The sequence below is a fragment of the Abramis brama genome (assembly GCF_963993115.1).
Source record: "Abramis brama genome assembly, chromosome: 16".
NCBI lineage: Eukaryota > Metazoa > Chordata > Actinopteri > Cypriniformes > Leuciscidae > Abramis > Abramis brama.
Genome location: NC_139978.1, coordinates 33,074,811 through 33,091,380, shown reverse-complemented (window position 1 = coordinate 33,091,380; position 16,570 = coordinate 33,074,811). Strand labels below are relative to the sequence as shown.

The 16,570-nt window shown below is 36.8% G+C and overlaps 2 protein-coding genes across 7 annotated transcripts; one reads left to right on the top strand and one right to left on the bottom strand.

Moving 5' to 3' along the window:
- Nucleotides 1–280: 280 nt before the first annotated feature.
- On the top strand, nt 281–8,015 carry gpd1a (glycerol-3-phosphate dehydrogenase 1a). The gene is made up of 8 exons (XM_084086794.1): nt 281–439; nt 1,523–1,700; nt 3,149–3,289; nt 3,457–3,595; nt 4,502–4,614; nt 6,392–6,628; nt 7,327–7,433; nt 7,516–8,015. The coding sequence occupies exons 1-8, from the start codon at nt 396–398 to the stop codon at nt 7,610–7,612; spliced, it is 1,056 nt and encodes a 351-aa protein (XP_083942920.1). The 5' UTR covers nt 281–395; the 3' UTR covers nt 7,613–8,015.
- Nucleotides 6,786–16,426, bottom strand: LOC311065927 (NACHT, LRR and PYD domains-containing protein 12). 6 transcript variants are annotated; one of them, XM_084086790.1, is made up of 10 exons: nt 16,258–16,422; nt 14,096–15,412; nt 13,834–14,020; nt 12,626–12,787; nt 11,798–11,962; nt 11,524–11,691; nt 10,642–10,815; nt 9,614–9,787; nt 9,346–9,513; nt 6,786–8,834 (listed from the first exon to the last, which is right to left on the bottom strand). In XM_084086790.1, exons 1-10 carry the CDS (start codon nt 16,277–16,279, stop codon nt 8,765–8,767), a joined length of 2,607 nt encoding a protein of 868 aa, XP_083942916.1. In that variant the 5' UTR covers nt 16,280–16,422; the 3' UTR covers nt 6,786–8,764. The 6 variants fall into 6 exon arrangements, 5 of the variants coding, with proteins under 5 accessions (XP_083942916.1, XP_083942913.1, XP_083942914.1 ...); XM_084086788.1 differs by having other exon boundaries at nt 8,503–8,642; nt 8,754–8,834; nt 13,834–15,412; XM_084086789.1 differs by having other exon boundaries at nt 8,562–8,639; nt 8,754–8,834; nt 13,834–15,412.
- Between the last annotated feature and the right edge of the window lie 144 nt (nt 16,427–16,570).

The window sequence follows — 16,570 nt, the reverse complement described above, 5'->3', positions numbered from 1 at the left end:
GGTTTTCAGCTAGTCCTTAAGCTAGTAGACAAATCCAGCATTGTGTTTCAACACTATTTTTTTTTGCTGCGTGTCAAGTTACAGCTTGGATTTGAGTTTGTTCTTATGCCAACTGAGACTATCGTTTGTGTAAGTGCATAACTTGCTATGTACATATTGTATTTTTTGACACTTCACTTTTTACTTGCAAGTAATTGTTTTGAGATTCCGTAAACACACCCACCAGCTGCTAGTGGGCGGAGTCGACAGAGCTGTTTTCGCCTTCGTGGCCAATAGCACAGGGGGGCGTGGCCTATACGGACAACACTCAAGTGTGCGCTCGCTGCGCTGCGGTTTGATTGACAGGTCAGAGTGACTGTAACTCAACGAAGGAGCCGGTGAAGATTCTCAGCGCAATGTCAAGTCCTAAAAGAGTTTGCATCGTCGGCTCTGGCAACTGGTAAAAAAAAAAATTTGGATTTTCTTTAGAAATGGCTGTTTGAGCTGTAGGGGTTCTGGATTATTTGACAGCACATGACTATTAGTTTAAACATTAAACAAAGGCACAGAAATCACATGCTATGAACAACGAACAAGTATAAGGTTATGACATTTGAAAGGGCATAAAAGAAAACATGTTAATATGAAGGTTATAGGTGTATACAATGTAGTTTTTGCTACACAATATGAGATCCACTTAAGGAGTTCTGCTCAACAGCTTTGAATGTGCTTTTGGACTAACTTGAATACTATGTATCACTGTTTGCATGAGCCATTTGTAACACTGCGGCAATGCAAAACAAGTAGAACACATGTTCCAATCAGTCACACTGGTTAGGTTCAGTATTTATGCTCAACAAGATTCAACTATCTGTCCTACAGCCGTCTGGCCACATCTGTGGTTTAGTATAATGTCCATTTCTAATGTTTGTATAATGTACTGACGACTGCAGAGTATTAGGCTATATAATACAATGCATGCAAAGAATATTGTTTTGATATTGAATTGTTTCCCTTGACCTTTTAGTGTTTTAATAATTTACACATTCACATAGACATATTTATTAAACGTGTCTGCTGTTGATGACGGTTTTCATGAGCTTGAATCTTTGAAATGGGCTACTGTTCCTTTAAAACCACCCTATTTTTGGTCACACTAAACAGACTCCAAAAGTGTGTTTATATAACAACAATCCAAATGTATGTTTATGTAGGCTATTCAGTTAAGAGCCATATTAAATTTCTCAAACAATACTGCGAAATTGATATGGTTGTGTATTTTGTAAATAAAGTGCCCAATCAGCAGACTAGTTAACTAGTTACCCCACTGTCAGACTGAACTGACCCTCTGATCTGACACAACATGCTTTGATCACTTTCTTGGAATGCAAAATCTCCATTTTGGTTAAAAAAAAATAAAAATAAATATATATATATATATATATCGGGGGTTGAGATGGGAGTAAAGTCCTTTGTTAATTTCCTCCCTCAACCTTTCACATGATGAACTCATACATTCTCTCTCTCTTTCTGTAATACACAGGGGTTCTGCTATTGCTAAGATAGTTGGCAGAAATGCCAGGAACAATTCGAAGTTTCACTCCACGGTTAACATGTGGGTGTTTGAAGAGACGGTGAACGGGCGTAAACTCACAGAGATCATAAACACAGACCACGAGAACATCAAGTATTTGCCTGGACACAAGCTTCCAGAAAATGTTGTAAGAAACACATTATTTTATTTTAATCATATAATTTATTAAATATAAATATTATTGCATTAAATAATATATAATAAAATAATTGCAAATATACTATAATAAAATAATATATTTTGTTATAAATTAAATAAAATATTTTTTGCATACTTGCACAATAAAATAATAAATAAACGCTTTAAGAAATTGTATTTAAATAAATTAAAGTGTGAAATCCTTGTTCATATTTGTTCATATTTTCAATGTAACAGAAGCAAATATGGTAACTTTTTATTTGTGTATTTAAATTTGTATAATATTTGCATACATACACCAAAATATATAGAATGTATACTATTAATGTATTATATATATATTATTATATGTATTATATGTATATGTATATATTATAAGTATAATATTATTTTTATATTTTTATATTACAAGAATAAAAATAGTTGCTTGTTTTAATTGCATATATATATATATATATATAAATAAAAATCAAGAGAAAATTGTATTACAAGAATAAAAATAGTTGCTTGTTTTAATTGCATATGTATATATATATAAATCAAGAGAATATTATATATATATACATATACACACAGTGTCACACACACAAACATTTATGTTAGATGTGATTAATCACTATTAATCAATTTAACAGCACTAATATATACTGTATATATATATATATATATACTTGTTTAATTGCATATAGTATTTAATTATAGTATAGTATATAGTAGTATATAGCATATAGTATTTTAATTTTATTGTGTATGTGTGTGTGTATATATATATATATATATATATATATATATATATATATATATTGATTATATAATGAAAATATATGATAGAGATACATATTCACCTTCAAGATTCAACCACACAGATCAGTTCACTTTTTTGCTTGGGAAACTGTTTCAACAGCAAATAGTTGCTCTGTTACAGGGGAAGTTAACACAATCCAGAAGTCTGGAGAAGAGTGCTGAGCCACTCGATTCTTCCCCAAAACCTTTGGGAGGCACGTGCTGCTTTGCGAAGGAAACCATCCATTTGTACTCAAGCAACTAATAAGAAGCTGACAAAGCTGCATGTGGTTTCTCCGTCATTATGACCTTAGACCAAATGTTTGAGAGTCAGCCAAATGGTTCAGCTTATAACTAGGTTCAGGAATCACTATCTCTGGACTGGGCTAGAGGCCTAGAAAACCATTGGCAGAGACTTGATACATGGATTTATAATGTGAACAAGGTGGTTTTGGCTTGACATGGACATGTCAAAATAATAACAAAACAAATAGGCCAATATGTAGGTCACATAATAAAAGATGAAATGGTGCACCTTAGGTGTAACCAATCATATAGTGAATATGTTGAGTATGTTTCTGCAGGTTTCATCATTACGTATCAAACTGATTCTTTTCCCTTCTCTCTATTCCACTCTCGTTCTCTCGCTCACAGGTTGCGGTGCCAGATCTGCTCGACGCTGCCAAGAGTGCTGACATCCTGATCTTTGTGATTCCACATCAGTTCATCGCTCGTGCTTGTGACACCATAAAGGGCAAAATCAAACAGGACGCGCTTGGAATGTCCCTCATCAAGGTCCCGTACACTCATGAATATATGCAATGTGTGCGGAAGTCATTTCTTTGCCATTTTCTCTCTTACTCAGCAGCAGAAAAAAAAGAGGACAGTTGCTTTTAAAGATCACAAGACTGTCACATTTGACACCGATAGCAAACCATGACTGTGCTTGTGGGTTCATTTAGGGGGTGGATGAAGGACCGGATGGACTGAAGCTCATCTCAGAGGTCATTCACGAGAAGCTGGGCATCAAGATGAGCGTGTTGATGGGAGCAAATATCGCCAATGAGGTGGCGGATGAGAAATTCTGCGAGACCACCATTGGTGAGGCTGATAAAAAGCAATGTGAATATATTAGATAGGTTTGGGGGCCCTATCTTGCACCCAGCGCAATTGACTTTGTACACCGACACATGTGTCATTCCTATTTTGCACCCGATGCACAGCGGACTTTTCCTTTCACAGACGCACATCGGTAAATTAGTGAAATTAGCGGTTCAGCGCAGAGGAGGCGTGTTCCGGCGCAAACGTTCCCTGGTGCTATTTTGCAGTTTCAGAAAACAATTCCGTCACAGACCAGGAGAAACCTAGTCTAAAGTCAGTGGCGCGTTATTCAGATGCTATTTTAAGGGCGCATGCTTGTCCATAATGTAGCGTGTGCACAACGCCATGCACTTTGCTTCTCTCATCTACAGACGCAGCAGTTCACATTTTTGCAAACCATACATAATTACAAGGAAAAATATTCCACACGAGGGAAATCATTGTGGTGTCCATGAAGATGTGAAAAAATAGGCATAAATCTAGCTTACACATTTACCCAAATTATTATACGCCTGTTTAACCGAAGCTAATTTGGGTGGGTTTCTCCATCCCCATACAATGTCACTTCTCTGTGTTTTACGGCCCTGACGAGAACGTCGGTCTCCTCGGCTGTGAACCGCTCCTGGCGTGCGCCTGGCAAATCCGCCGTTATAATAGCAATCCACCATGGAACAAGCGCGCCTGCTCTTAAAGGGAATGTGAGATGACGCTCTGATTGGTTTATTTCACGTTACGCCCAAACCACACCTATGAGTAATGAAGTTACTTCAGACCAACACATTTTAGATTTGCATCTAAAGACCCGCCCACAAAGTTACTTGCGTTTCGCGTTTGATACTTGCGTTTCAGATCGTTACAATAGGGCCCTGGGTGAGTAAATGCTTTTGTGTGTTTAATATTTGTCAGGCTGCAGGGATCAAACTGAGGGGGCGTTGCTGAAAGAACTCATGCAGACGGATCACTTCCGGGTCACGGTCGTACAGGAAGCAGATGTGGTGGAGATCTGTGGTGCACTGAAGGTTTGCTTATTCACACTTCAACATTTTACACCTCAAAATAGGACAGTGCATATGTGACACAGTTCAAAATAATGTGATATCCAGTGTGTTTAACAGTTAAAGCCGACTTGAAATCAAAATTGACCCTATTTACTTTGTTAGCGCATATTACTAGTCTTGTGGTGAACAATTAATCCGTGCAAGTTAATACACAGAAAAAAATTGTTTGCCGTGATAATCTTTGATCAAAATCTGAAAAGTTACTTCCGGTCTGGAGTGGCGTTCCTTCTCTGATGACGTAGGTTTGACGGCTTGGTTTGGGAAACGCTTAACCGCTCCCCTCAAACCGTTAGTCTGTTATGAGCGAGAGATGGAGAGGAGGAGCGCTAGAGTAAAACCCTGCCTTCTGTTCAATATTCCCTTTCACTGGGAAATACGTCACAACACTGGAGAAAAGTCGTTTGCAACTTCCGGTTCACGGAAGAGTTTCTCGGAAACTTTAAAATTTCTTTAAAACTATTTTTAGGTTGACATTGCATGCAGTGTTCACTTGCATTAATTCAAGAAGTTGTTTTATCAACAGCAGTAATAATACTGGTCTGTCTTGATATGGCAAGTGTGAGTTGCCCGTTTTACAGTCTATTAACATTCTCTTTTGCTGTAAAGAGGTTTTTTGAAGCATGATGTATAAACACAAAACAATCAAACCAGTAGAACTATATACACTGATAAGAATTTGGTCAGTTGCACCACTAACACTTAGAAGTGTTGTTATTGCTAACTGAAACTTAAACTTAAAAAATGTAGGCAACTAAATGAAAGAAATAACCTGAAGTACTAAAATTTATATTAAAAAATAAATAATAAATTTGACAAAAGCACATAACAGAATTAAAATTTAAATGAAAATATAACAATAAAAGCTACTACAAAATATGAATAAATACTATAGTAGTATAGAAATAATACTAAAATAACAATAATAAATATATTGTTGTCAAATGTATTTGCCTGAAAAGTGTGCTTTGTGCTGTCTTTCTTTAAAATAAACACTAGTTGGTTTGATATTGTAGCAAATGTAATGATTTTCAGACCAGTGTTTTTTTTAATATCATTAATATATTTGCAAATAATATTTGAATTAGCTTTTATTTGTATATTTTGTTTTCCTTTCAATTTTTGTTAATTTTTATTAGTTTTTGTATTTTTTTTAAATAAATGTCTATATAGTATTTATTAGTCTTTATTTATTAGTTTTACTTTTGAGTTATTTTAGTACTTCAACTTAAACTAAACGAGGGCTATATTTTTCCTTTTACAGAATAGAATCGCTGTATCTATTGTTTTATAAATACATTTATATTGATGCATTTTTCAGATGCTTTTATCCAAAGCAACTTACATTGCATTCAAGATACACATCTTTATCAGTTCAAGAATTCGTGTCCTTGTGAATCAAACCCATGACCTTGGCTAGCTACGGTTTGAGCTATAGGAGAAAACACTTTGCTTCTGAGATTTGTTAGGTTGCAGTCAGATGAAAGTCTTAAAGGTGTAGTTCACCCCAAAATGAAAATTCTGTCATTGCAAACCAAATGGCAGAATTTTAATTTGGGTGAACTATCCCTTTAAGACTTTCATCTGACTGCAACATAACAAACTTCATAGTGCACAGCAAGAACACAAACACCATAAAAATATAGTGTCAGGGGATCTTAGCATTTCCAAACAACACGTTTCTTGTTGTAATCTAGCTCAGAACATGTCAGACATTTAGACCCTCTTTGTCTTCCTGCAGAATATAGTGGCAGTAGGAGCAGGTTTCTGTGACGGCTTGGGCTTTGGTGACAATACAAAGGCTGCGGTGATCAGACTGGGTCTCATGGAGATGATCAGCTTTGCTCGGTTGTTCTGCACCGCCGGCTCGGTCTCTTCTGCAACTTTCTTGGAGAGCTGTGGCGTTGCTGATCTCATTACCACATGTTACGGAGGACGAAATCGGAAAGTCGCGGAGGCCTTCGCCAAGACTGGCAAGGTGAGACACCAAGAACTTAAAGGGATAGTTCACCGAAAATGTGCTCACCCTCGTGCCATTTCAAACCGGTATGACTTTCTTCTGTGGAACACAACAAAAGACATGCTTTTTCTTGACAGAAATGGAGCTGTCAAGCTTCAAAAAGACAAAAAAGTAGTCCATTTAACTTGTGCACTTTATTTCAATTATTTTAACTTCATACAACTGATTTGTGAGGAACCACACACTGTTAGTATTTTTACACTGTAAATCTTTCCCACTGCAGCTGTCAAATCTCATACATTTATATTTGGCATGTCACAATAACTAAGCCCAGAATGCAATCTGCTGACCCTTTTTTTTTCTGTGGTGTTGTTTTTTTGATGGATTTAAATATACACTAACTTTCAAAAGTAAAAAAAAATTATGCATTTGAAAGAAGTCTCTAAGTAAAAAGTAAAATCAGTAATAGTGAGAAATTGATTAATCATGGATTATCAATCCAGGTCAAGGTAAAAATGACAAATCACAGGTCAAATCACAAAATGATTTAAATTCCAATTTCAATTTAGCATAACAAAAAACTAAATATTTGTAGCTTTGCGTACAATGAGAATAGTGCAAAACAGGTGATAATAGTAGCAGTAATATTAGTGCAAATACAAATAGAGTAAACAAATCTTCAGCAGCATTTGTAGTCATTAGATCCTCTGTTTCAGTCTCTCGAAGAGCTTGAGAAGGAAATGTTGAATGGTCAGAAGCTGCAGGGTCCAGCCACAGCCGCTGAGGTCCACACCATACTCAAAAACAAAGGCGTACTCGACAAGTAAGTTTCAATTTCACTGTGCATGTACTTTAAGACCAAACACAATAAAGTTAGTTTATCTGAAAGTTTTTTCTTCCCACAGATTTCCCCTTTTTAATGCAGTGTACGAGATCTGTTACGAGGGTCGGCCTGTTACTGAGTTCATCCTCTGCTTGCAGAACCATCCAGAACATCAGTGAAAGAAGGACAGAGCAGCAATACTGAGTGTGTGTGTGTGAGTCCTGCTGAAAAGAATGGCATTGCATTGTGTTTTAAATACTTTAACCAGCAAGACAGCTTCAACTTCGTCAAACAGAAGCAGCATGCAAATCCATGGTTTCAGCGGGGTGTGTGTGTGTATGTGTATGTGTGTGTGTTACAATGAGAGCGAACAGGGTCGCATGAGGACGCTCTCTGAGTGCACAATCAGGTTTTGTCATTTCTAATGAGTCCATCCTTTCAGTCACTGTTCTGTATAAAAGCCTCAAATGCCAGACTGAGCTCTCTTTTATAAGTGCCACTAAAACTGTGAAATAGTTCTCAAAATCACACTGAATTGAATGTTCTCAATATGTAATGTGAAATAAATCACTTTCTCTTTGAGTTCCAGCTGTCCATTTCTTTAAGACAATCATTTTGCCTATAAATGGCCCAAAAAGTATCACAATTAAAAATTAATAAATATATAAAGTAATTCGTCATATTTACAATGTTTCACTAATGCTTCACAACCAGAAAGAATTCACCTTTTTTGCACTGTATCTATTGTCTTATTATTATGAAACCTGACAAGCTTCTTTTTGTGATCTGTTTTTGCTTGTAAAGTGTGTTTGTGATATATTCCATACTTCAAATAAAATACTTAATATTTTGTTACAAATGCAAAGACATTCATACTTTTGGGGGCAACTGTATAAAACTGTCTGTAAAACAGCTAGGGATGCACCGATATGAACATTTTGGGCCGATACCAATAACTAATAATTCTTTATATTTGAAAGCCGATAACCGATATATTGTTCGATAAATCCAAATTTTTATACAATATTTGAGAGCCTGATTACAAAAACAAAAGTCTCATCATTAAAAGCCATGAACCAAGCACACCATTATAATGTTCTCATTATAATTTGATGTAGCCTATATGATGTAGACTTATGCTGCACATTGCACTTAACACAGCCAATTACTAAACACAGCCACTAGAGGGAGTAACTTTGTCTCTTGCTGCTAAGGAATAGATGGAAAAGAATATGCATTAATAAAAGCTTTTTTACACTTTAAGCATGCATTTAATTTTAAAAGCCAAGATATGCAGGTGTATATTGCAGATGTCACAACCTGAGATTCTTCTAGTAAACGATATTTGGGCACGTTTCCAGCAAGTCAAAAACATCCTCACTGAAGTCATTATACCTCAGACTGGAAGAAAATATGAGAAAAATAATACTTTACTTATCACATACTGCATAGTACATCATATTGAATTAGGAAAGTATTTAAGTGCAATCATACAAAAAAAAAAATCCTGGCCAAAATGTATGCAGAATATATGCTAAAGATGCTAATTTAAAATATATTTCATTTAAACCTTTCAATTACAAAATATATTAGAAAATGTACTGCAAGGGGCAAGAAAATGCATTTACTATATTAAAATACATTTTGGGCTAATACAAAATGTATCTTTTAATATGTATTTTGGACAATATAATTATATTTCCATCGGGGGGGGAAAAATTGTCAAAAACAATGAAATGGCAAACAAACTAAAAGTGAACATTTAAAATGTTGATGTTTATATATATATATATATATTTATTTTTTTGGGGCAATTTTAGTGTATTTAAATAAAAAAAATTTTTTTTAAATATATTTGATTTTTTTTTTTTTCTGTATGGGCATGAACGTTACATTTAGAGCCTGAACTTACTTTAGCTCGGTCATTTGAGGACGGGCCAGCATTAATTTGACCAATTGTGGTACGGCGGAGTCCGTCATATTGTTGTTTTTTAGGATGAGAGTTGATAAAGTGCTGCTGGCAGCAACAGATTCACATAACTCCTCTACGGAAGCGTCTGTCAGAGGAAAAATCTCCAGACTGCAGAAACAAGACAAGACAGATACTTCAATCATCAGGTGCGGTTTTGTGTTTCAAACGATCTCTAATCATGCTAGTGTCTGTTGAGGATATCACTCACTCCAGGTGCTGGAGTTTGCAGTTTTTGTGTCTCAGCGCCTCCCACATGTGTTTGGCTGCACTCTCGCCCACATTATTCATTCCTACAGAGAGACTGGTGAGCCTTGACACGCCAGACGTCAGAACAGTCCCCAGTGCTCGAAACACCTCCTCAGTCAACTCACATCTTGTCAATCTACAACAAATACACACACACAGCTTAGATTTCACATCGGGAACGTTTTTCAAGTGACTTTCTCATATAGAGTCAATACGACAACTCGTCTCATTGTGCACGATTCATCACTGCATCTTATTTTAAAGAAAAGTTTAAAAGATTGTGTTCATAACCTTTCATCAAAATGCAATAACATTCTCGACCTCGGAAAGAACATTTGCACTACCGTACAAATATTTGGGATTGGTAGCAATTTTTTATGTTTTTAAAGAAGTCTTCTGCTTACCAAGGCTGCAATTATTTTATCAAAAATAAAGTAAAGCAGAAATATTATGAAATATTATTACAATCTAAAACAACTTTTCTATTTGAATATATTTTAAAATGTAATTTATTCCTGTGATCAAAGCAGAATTTTCAGCATCATTACTCCAGCCTTCAGTGTCACATGATCCTTCAGAAATCATTCACATCACATCCTAATAAGCTGATTTTCAAGAAATATTTCTGATTATTATCAATGTTGAAAACAGTTGTGCTGCGTAATGAAGTGTGTAAACTTTTATACAGGGTTTTTCAGGATTCTTTGATGATGGAATAAAATAAATAAAAACAGCATATTTGAAATAGAAATCTTCTGTAACATTATAAATGTCTTTACTCTCATTTTAATGTGTCCTTGCTGAATAAAAGTATTGATTGCCTTTTAAAAAAAATATTATTATCCCTAACTTTTGAATGGTAGTTTATGTTCAACTGATCCAACCAAGAAAAAATTATATTCACTAATTATATTCATAACACGCTTCAACTCTCTGCCTTTCCCACATGATCATCATCTTGATTAAAAAACAACTCATTTGCATACATACTCCAGTATTTCCAGTGTGCACTTAGGAGCCATCAGGGCTTCACATATCTGCATGCCTCCTGATTGGCCGAGATCATTTACGGACACGTCTAGCTCAGTCAGACAGCAGTTTTCTGATTGGAGGGCAGCTGCCAGAGAGGGGCAGCAGGAGCCAGTCAACTCGCAGTCAGACACTCTGCGGAAAAAAAAGGTTTTTATTAACCTTGTGCAATTAACCTTAGGAATTTTCTAGCTAATTGCATCCATCTCAAACACTGAGCCACACTCTGCTACAATTTGCTGCTAAATATATTCTAGATATATTTTTATTTTCAAAATGTATTGCATTTAGCTCCTGTTTCCCATCATTCATATACTGTATATATATATATATATATATATATATATATATATATATATATATATATATACATATACCATTCAAAAGTTTTGATCAGTAAGATTTTTATTTTTAAAATAAATACTTTTATTTAGCAAGGATGCATTAAATTGTTCAAAAGTGAGAGTAAAGACATTAATAATGTTACAAAAGATTCCTATTTGAAATCAATCCTGTTATTTTTAACTTTCTATTCATCAAAGAATTCGGAGAAAGGTGTGTCTTTTCAACACTGGCAATAACAAGAAACATTTTTAATAAAATTGCACTATTTGTTTTATTTCACTTTATCTTTGATCAAATAAATGCAGCCTTAGTGAGCATAAGAGGCGTCTTTCAAAAACATTTAAAAAATTTGTTACTTTTGAACGATAGTATACAGTATATAAAAAACACACTTTGACGTGTCTGTAAAGAAAAAGATATTTGCTACTTAGATGTGTTTAGACCTGACTTTTTATCCATGTATGTTGGTCACCTAAACACATAGCATGAATGCTTTACTTCAATGTGTTTAGACGGCGTTTCTGTATCGCTTGTAAGATCAGCTCAATCCCATCATCCTTCAGTGAGTTCCGGCTCAGGTCTAGCATCCTCAGCTCTGAAAAACCATTGTTCAGAGCTGAAGACAGTGCAGACATGGACGCCGCTGTCAGTGAGCAACCAAGCAGACTGCAGAACACATGCACACACAAACAACAAAACAGCAGTTAACTGGTTTCATTTCTAGATTTCTGCTTCCAAAAAGAGTGAAGTAGTACGAATAGTGCAAGTGTACTTGATTTCCTGAAGTCTGCAGTTATCCAGTGCACTGCTGAGATGAATAAGGCCTCGATCCTCTAGTTTATTCCCATAGAGACTCAGCACACGCAGTCGGGAGCCTCCGGAGAGCATCTTTGCCAGTTCTTCACAATCAGCTGCGGTCAAATGGCATCCATGCAGCCTAAACATGGTGACGACACATTTCAGCAAGTATTACAGCAAAAGCAAGCACTAGTGATGGGGACGAGACCGCATATGCCGAGTCCGAGTCAAGACCGAGTCTTTGAAGGGTCGAGACCAAGTCCTTGAAGGGTCGAGACCGAGTCCTTTGGTTTTCAAATACAGTCGAGTCCAAGTCAAGACCGAGTCTTTGAGGAAGCAAGTCCGAGTCGAGACCAAGACCATAAAAACATGTCAGTTTTCATATTCATGATTTAATATCACCCCAGTTAATAATCAACAGTTAGGCCTACAGACTAAGCTAGATTGGGAATTGTTTAGAGGAGCAGTCTTAACGTCTTAATATAGACTCATTTTCTAGTGGTATGTATTCTAGTGGAGAAGTGGACTAGTGATGGGGACGAGACCGCCTATGCCGAGTCCGAGTCAAGACTGAGTCTTTGAAGGAACAAGTCCGAGACGAGTCAGAGAAAGCAGAAATCGGTCTCGAGACCGGTCTCATACACTAGCAAGCACCAAGAAGGATGTAAACCAGTGTATGAAAAGTGATATTGCTGGTGGAGCCGTAGCACGGCAGTAGCACACAAGCTCTCGGCACACAATCCCATTCCTAATATGATGCTGTCCTTTCTAATAAGGGCACATGCATAAAAAATGATCTTACATGAGAGACTGCAGCACAGTGTGTGTAAGTGCATGGCAGATGGTTTTGAATGATTCTTTTTCCAATCTGGAGCAGGAAAAATCCAGCGAGGTCATCCGGCCCTCGGCCAGTGCTGTCGCCAGGTGGGTGACGGAGGCTAAACTGAGACCACTCTGTGACAGACTGACAGGATAAAAGACACATTGGATTTTAATTGTATGGCCAAAAAAGACTTTTTGAGAGGAAATTAATACTTCTATTTAGCAAGAACACATTAAATTGTTCAAATGTGACAGTAAAGACATTTGTATGGTTACAAACGTTTATTTCAAATAAATGCTGTTCTTTGGAATTGTCAAATTATCAAAGAATCATGAAAAAATTGATCAAACATAATAAACAGCACAACTGTTTTCAGCGTTGATAATCAGAAATGTTTCTTGAGCAGTAAATCATCATATATGACCCCGGATCACAAAACCAGTCATAAGTAGCACGGGTAAATTTGTGGCAATAGCCAACAATACATTGTATGGGTCAAAATTATAGATTTTTCTTTTATGCCAAAAATCATTAGGATATTAAGTAAAGATCATGTTCCATTAAGATATTTTGTAAATTTCCTTCTGTAAATATATAAAACATTTATTTTTGTGAGTGGATGCAGCACAATTGTGAACATAAATGGACAACTTTAAAATTGATTTTATCAATGTTTCGATTTTTTTGCACCCTCAGATTCCAGATTTTCAAATAGTTGTATCTCGGCCAAGAATTGTCATATTTTAATAAACCATACATCAATGGAAAGCTTATTCATTCAGCTTTCAGATGATGTATAAATATCAATTTTTAAAAAATGACCCATGTGACTGGTTTTGTGATCAAGGGTCACATATTAAAATGATTTCTGAAGGATCATGTGACACTGAACATCGCTGAAAATTCAGCTTTGCATCACAGAAATAAATTATATTTTTAAATATATTACAGTAGAAAACAGTTATGATGTTAATAAAAACATTTATAATTTTAAAGAGGCTTTCTAATTCAAATAAATGCTGTACTTTTAAAACGTTCTATCATGGTTTCCTCAAAAATATTCAGTAGCAAGCACAATTGTTTTCAAAATTGATTATGTATCCCTAAGTTCAGCGTGAGGTGGTTTCGGAGTGATTAAAAGTTCTAATCTGGTAATGCAATGTAAAAATATAAAACGTCAGACTCACCCAATGCTTTTCGACAGCCTTAATGCTGGTATAAGTTTCTTGACCTGCTCGTCTGTTAGTTTGGCTCTATATAGGTTCATGTGCCCCATCTCTCCCATGCAACTCACTACATATGACAGCGCTGCGCAGTCGGGCTCCTGCATGTCACTGTAGCTGACATGCCTCCATTGGCTCTTGCTGATGCTTTCTTTGACCAGAGACGAGTTACGTGCATGTTGCAGAAGCCGGAAAACAAGAAAGTGCTTTGTTGCACAAAACATACCTGGCAACACTGTAGAAACATATCCCATCAACCACTGAGAGAACTCAGAAATCCGGCTTTCGTCGAACCTGCCCACGGAATCTTCTATTGGTTTACGCTGGACTGAGTCCGACAGCCCTGCCAGAAATGTGTAGTACAAATCCGAGCGCTCGTCCGAGATCTGCACGGATTGGTCGAGATAAAAGGATGCGGCCGATAAGAACTCTTGCATCAGTGCAGACAGGAAGGAGAATGTGGTGTCAGGGGAAGTGACATCGCCATTGAAGCACAAGAAAGTAGAAAGCACAGGCTGGTGCAGAAATGAACGCAGGCCACAGGAAGTGACGTTGTTGTAGGAGCAAACCGGATTGGTTAGTTTGCCCAAACCTAACACAAGCTCTCTGGTTTCTTCTGCGTGCGTCTTCTGTTTCTGCAGGAGCATGTGCGTTACGATGCTGAGGAGGTGAGTAAGAGTCTCAGGTGGGGTGTTTTTACTCTCAAACTGAGTTTTAAACACACTGCAAAGCGTCCAGCAGAAGGCCGGACGAAAACACTGCTCATACACTCCCAACGCCTGCTCACTTTGCTGAAAAAGTCTCTCTGATAGGCCTACGTCATCAAAGAACTCCTGGAAGAACGTTCTCCTTTGGGTCTGGGAGAACCCGACCACCTCGAAAACTCTCAAAGACTCGAGCTTGACTGGCTCTCTGGAGGTGATCAGCATTGAAGCTCCAGGAAGCAGAGAACCGTGAAAAAGACTGAACAGCAATACGGGGCCGGTCGCTTCTTGTTGTGCGTCACAGACGAGACTAGAGGAGGACGATGGAGTGCATAGAAGGTTCTGCGATTGCTCCAGCCCGTCGAGCACCAGAAGTAAAGACTGAGGACTCTGTAGAGCGATGGAAAGAGTCTCGGCGGAGATCTGAGGGTGCAGGCGGCCTAACATGCTCTGCAAACTCTCAGCTTTCCCTCCAAGAGCGGCCAGCTCCAAAACAGGCACTCGCAGAAGGAGTCCATAATGTTGCAGGCGCGTGCCAGTCGTCCAATCCCAAATGACCTTTTCCAACACTGTAGTCTTACCCATCCCAACTCCACCATGAAAAACCACTCTGCGGCCTACAGATCCTGGAGAAAACTCTTGGGATATGACATCGTCAAAAGCTTCCCAATCGCCTCTTTTCACCCCACCACAACCATCGTGATACGAGCACACTGAGAGGGGAGTGTAGTGGCCTCTCCGGATCACTTCTCCCACAGGCTGACCTCCCAAAAGAGAGTTGGGCAGAGTGGAGTTCAGCACAGAGTTTCTCAAGGCCTCTTTATGCAATTGCTGCACATCTGTGGAAAGAGAAATATACACTAGAAAGGAAGTACTTGATTACATCACACTATCTATCTATCTATCTATCTATCACTCATTCGTTTGTTCTAAACTTATATAGTTATAAATATATTAGGGCTGTCAAACGATTAATCGCGATTAATCACATCCAAAATAAAAGTTTGTGTTTACATAATATATGTGTGTGTACGGTATATAATTATTTTCTATATATAAATACACACACATCCATATATATATTTAAGACAAATGTGTTATTTATATATACAATATTTATATATAATATAAATGATATATAATATAAATATATATACACAGTATATACATGCAAATATTTCTTAAATATATACATGCATGTGTGTGTATTTATATATAGAAAATAATTATATACCGTACACACACATATATTATGTAAAAACAAACTTTTATTTTGGATGCGATTAATCACGATTAATCGTTTGACAGCCCTAAAATATATATATTCGCTCCTTCTATCTATCAATCATCTAATTACTGCACATCTATCTATCTATCTATCTATCTATCTATCTATCTATCTATCACTCTCGTTCTATATATATATATATATATATATATATATATCTACTGTATATATCATGTAATTACTGCACAACTCTATCTATCTATCTATCTATCTATCTATCTATCTATCTATCTATCTATCTATCTATCTGTTGAATGCCTTAGAAATGTAATTCCTGTCATTAAAATTCACACTCCAGTTCAACTTCCTGTAGCATGTCTGTCTGTCTATCATGTAACAGCTAAACATCTAACAGCCAGAGGTTTCAGTCTCAAAACTGAAACTATTTTTGCTCACCATATGAAATCTCGCTCTGCATGACTGGAGATGTTCTGATGTTCGTGGGGAATTCTGATGTTATACGAGCGGTAGATGAGTCTAGTGTTGTGTCTCTGACAGGCTGGTCAGTCGTTGCTCTCTCATCAGTAGAGAATGAGGAAGTGAGTTGTGTTTGTTTAATAAGACCCTCTGATTACTACACAATGAAGTTGTAGTTGTGGACACCTGATATTTGCCTATTTAATGGCGCTGCTGGTGGTCGAAGCAAAGTTTTCTAATGTCTCTGTTATCTCGGACATAAACTGATCTACAGAAGAAAAGCCTGATACAA

Bases quoted from the DNA above. Each gene is read 5' to 3' on its own strand.
- LOC311065927 (XM_084086788.1), bottom strand. From the start codon at position 16,279: ATGCAGAGCGAGATTTCATATG. The intron at 15,413-16,257 runs GTGAGCAAAAAT...CTCTTTCCACAG, and splicing joins GCAGAGCGAGATTTCATATG to ATGTGCAGCAATTGCATAAA. The intron at 11,963-12,625 runs GTAAGATCATTT...CACCATGTTTAG, and splicing joins ACTGTGCTGCAGTCTCTCAT to GCTGCATGGATGCCATTTGA.
- gpd1a (XM_084086794.1), top strand. From the start codon at position 396: ATGTCAAGTCCTAAAAGAGTTTGCATCGTCGGCTCTGGCAACTG. The intron at 6,629-7,326 runs GTGAGACACCAA...CCTCTGTTTCAG, and splicing joins CCTTCGCCAAGACTGGCAAG to TCTCTCGAAGAGCTTGAGAA. The intron at 7,434-7,515 runs GTAAGTTTCAAT...TTCTTCCCACAG, and splicing joins AACAAAGGCGTACTCGACAA to ATTTCCCCTTTTTAATGCAG.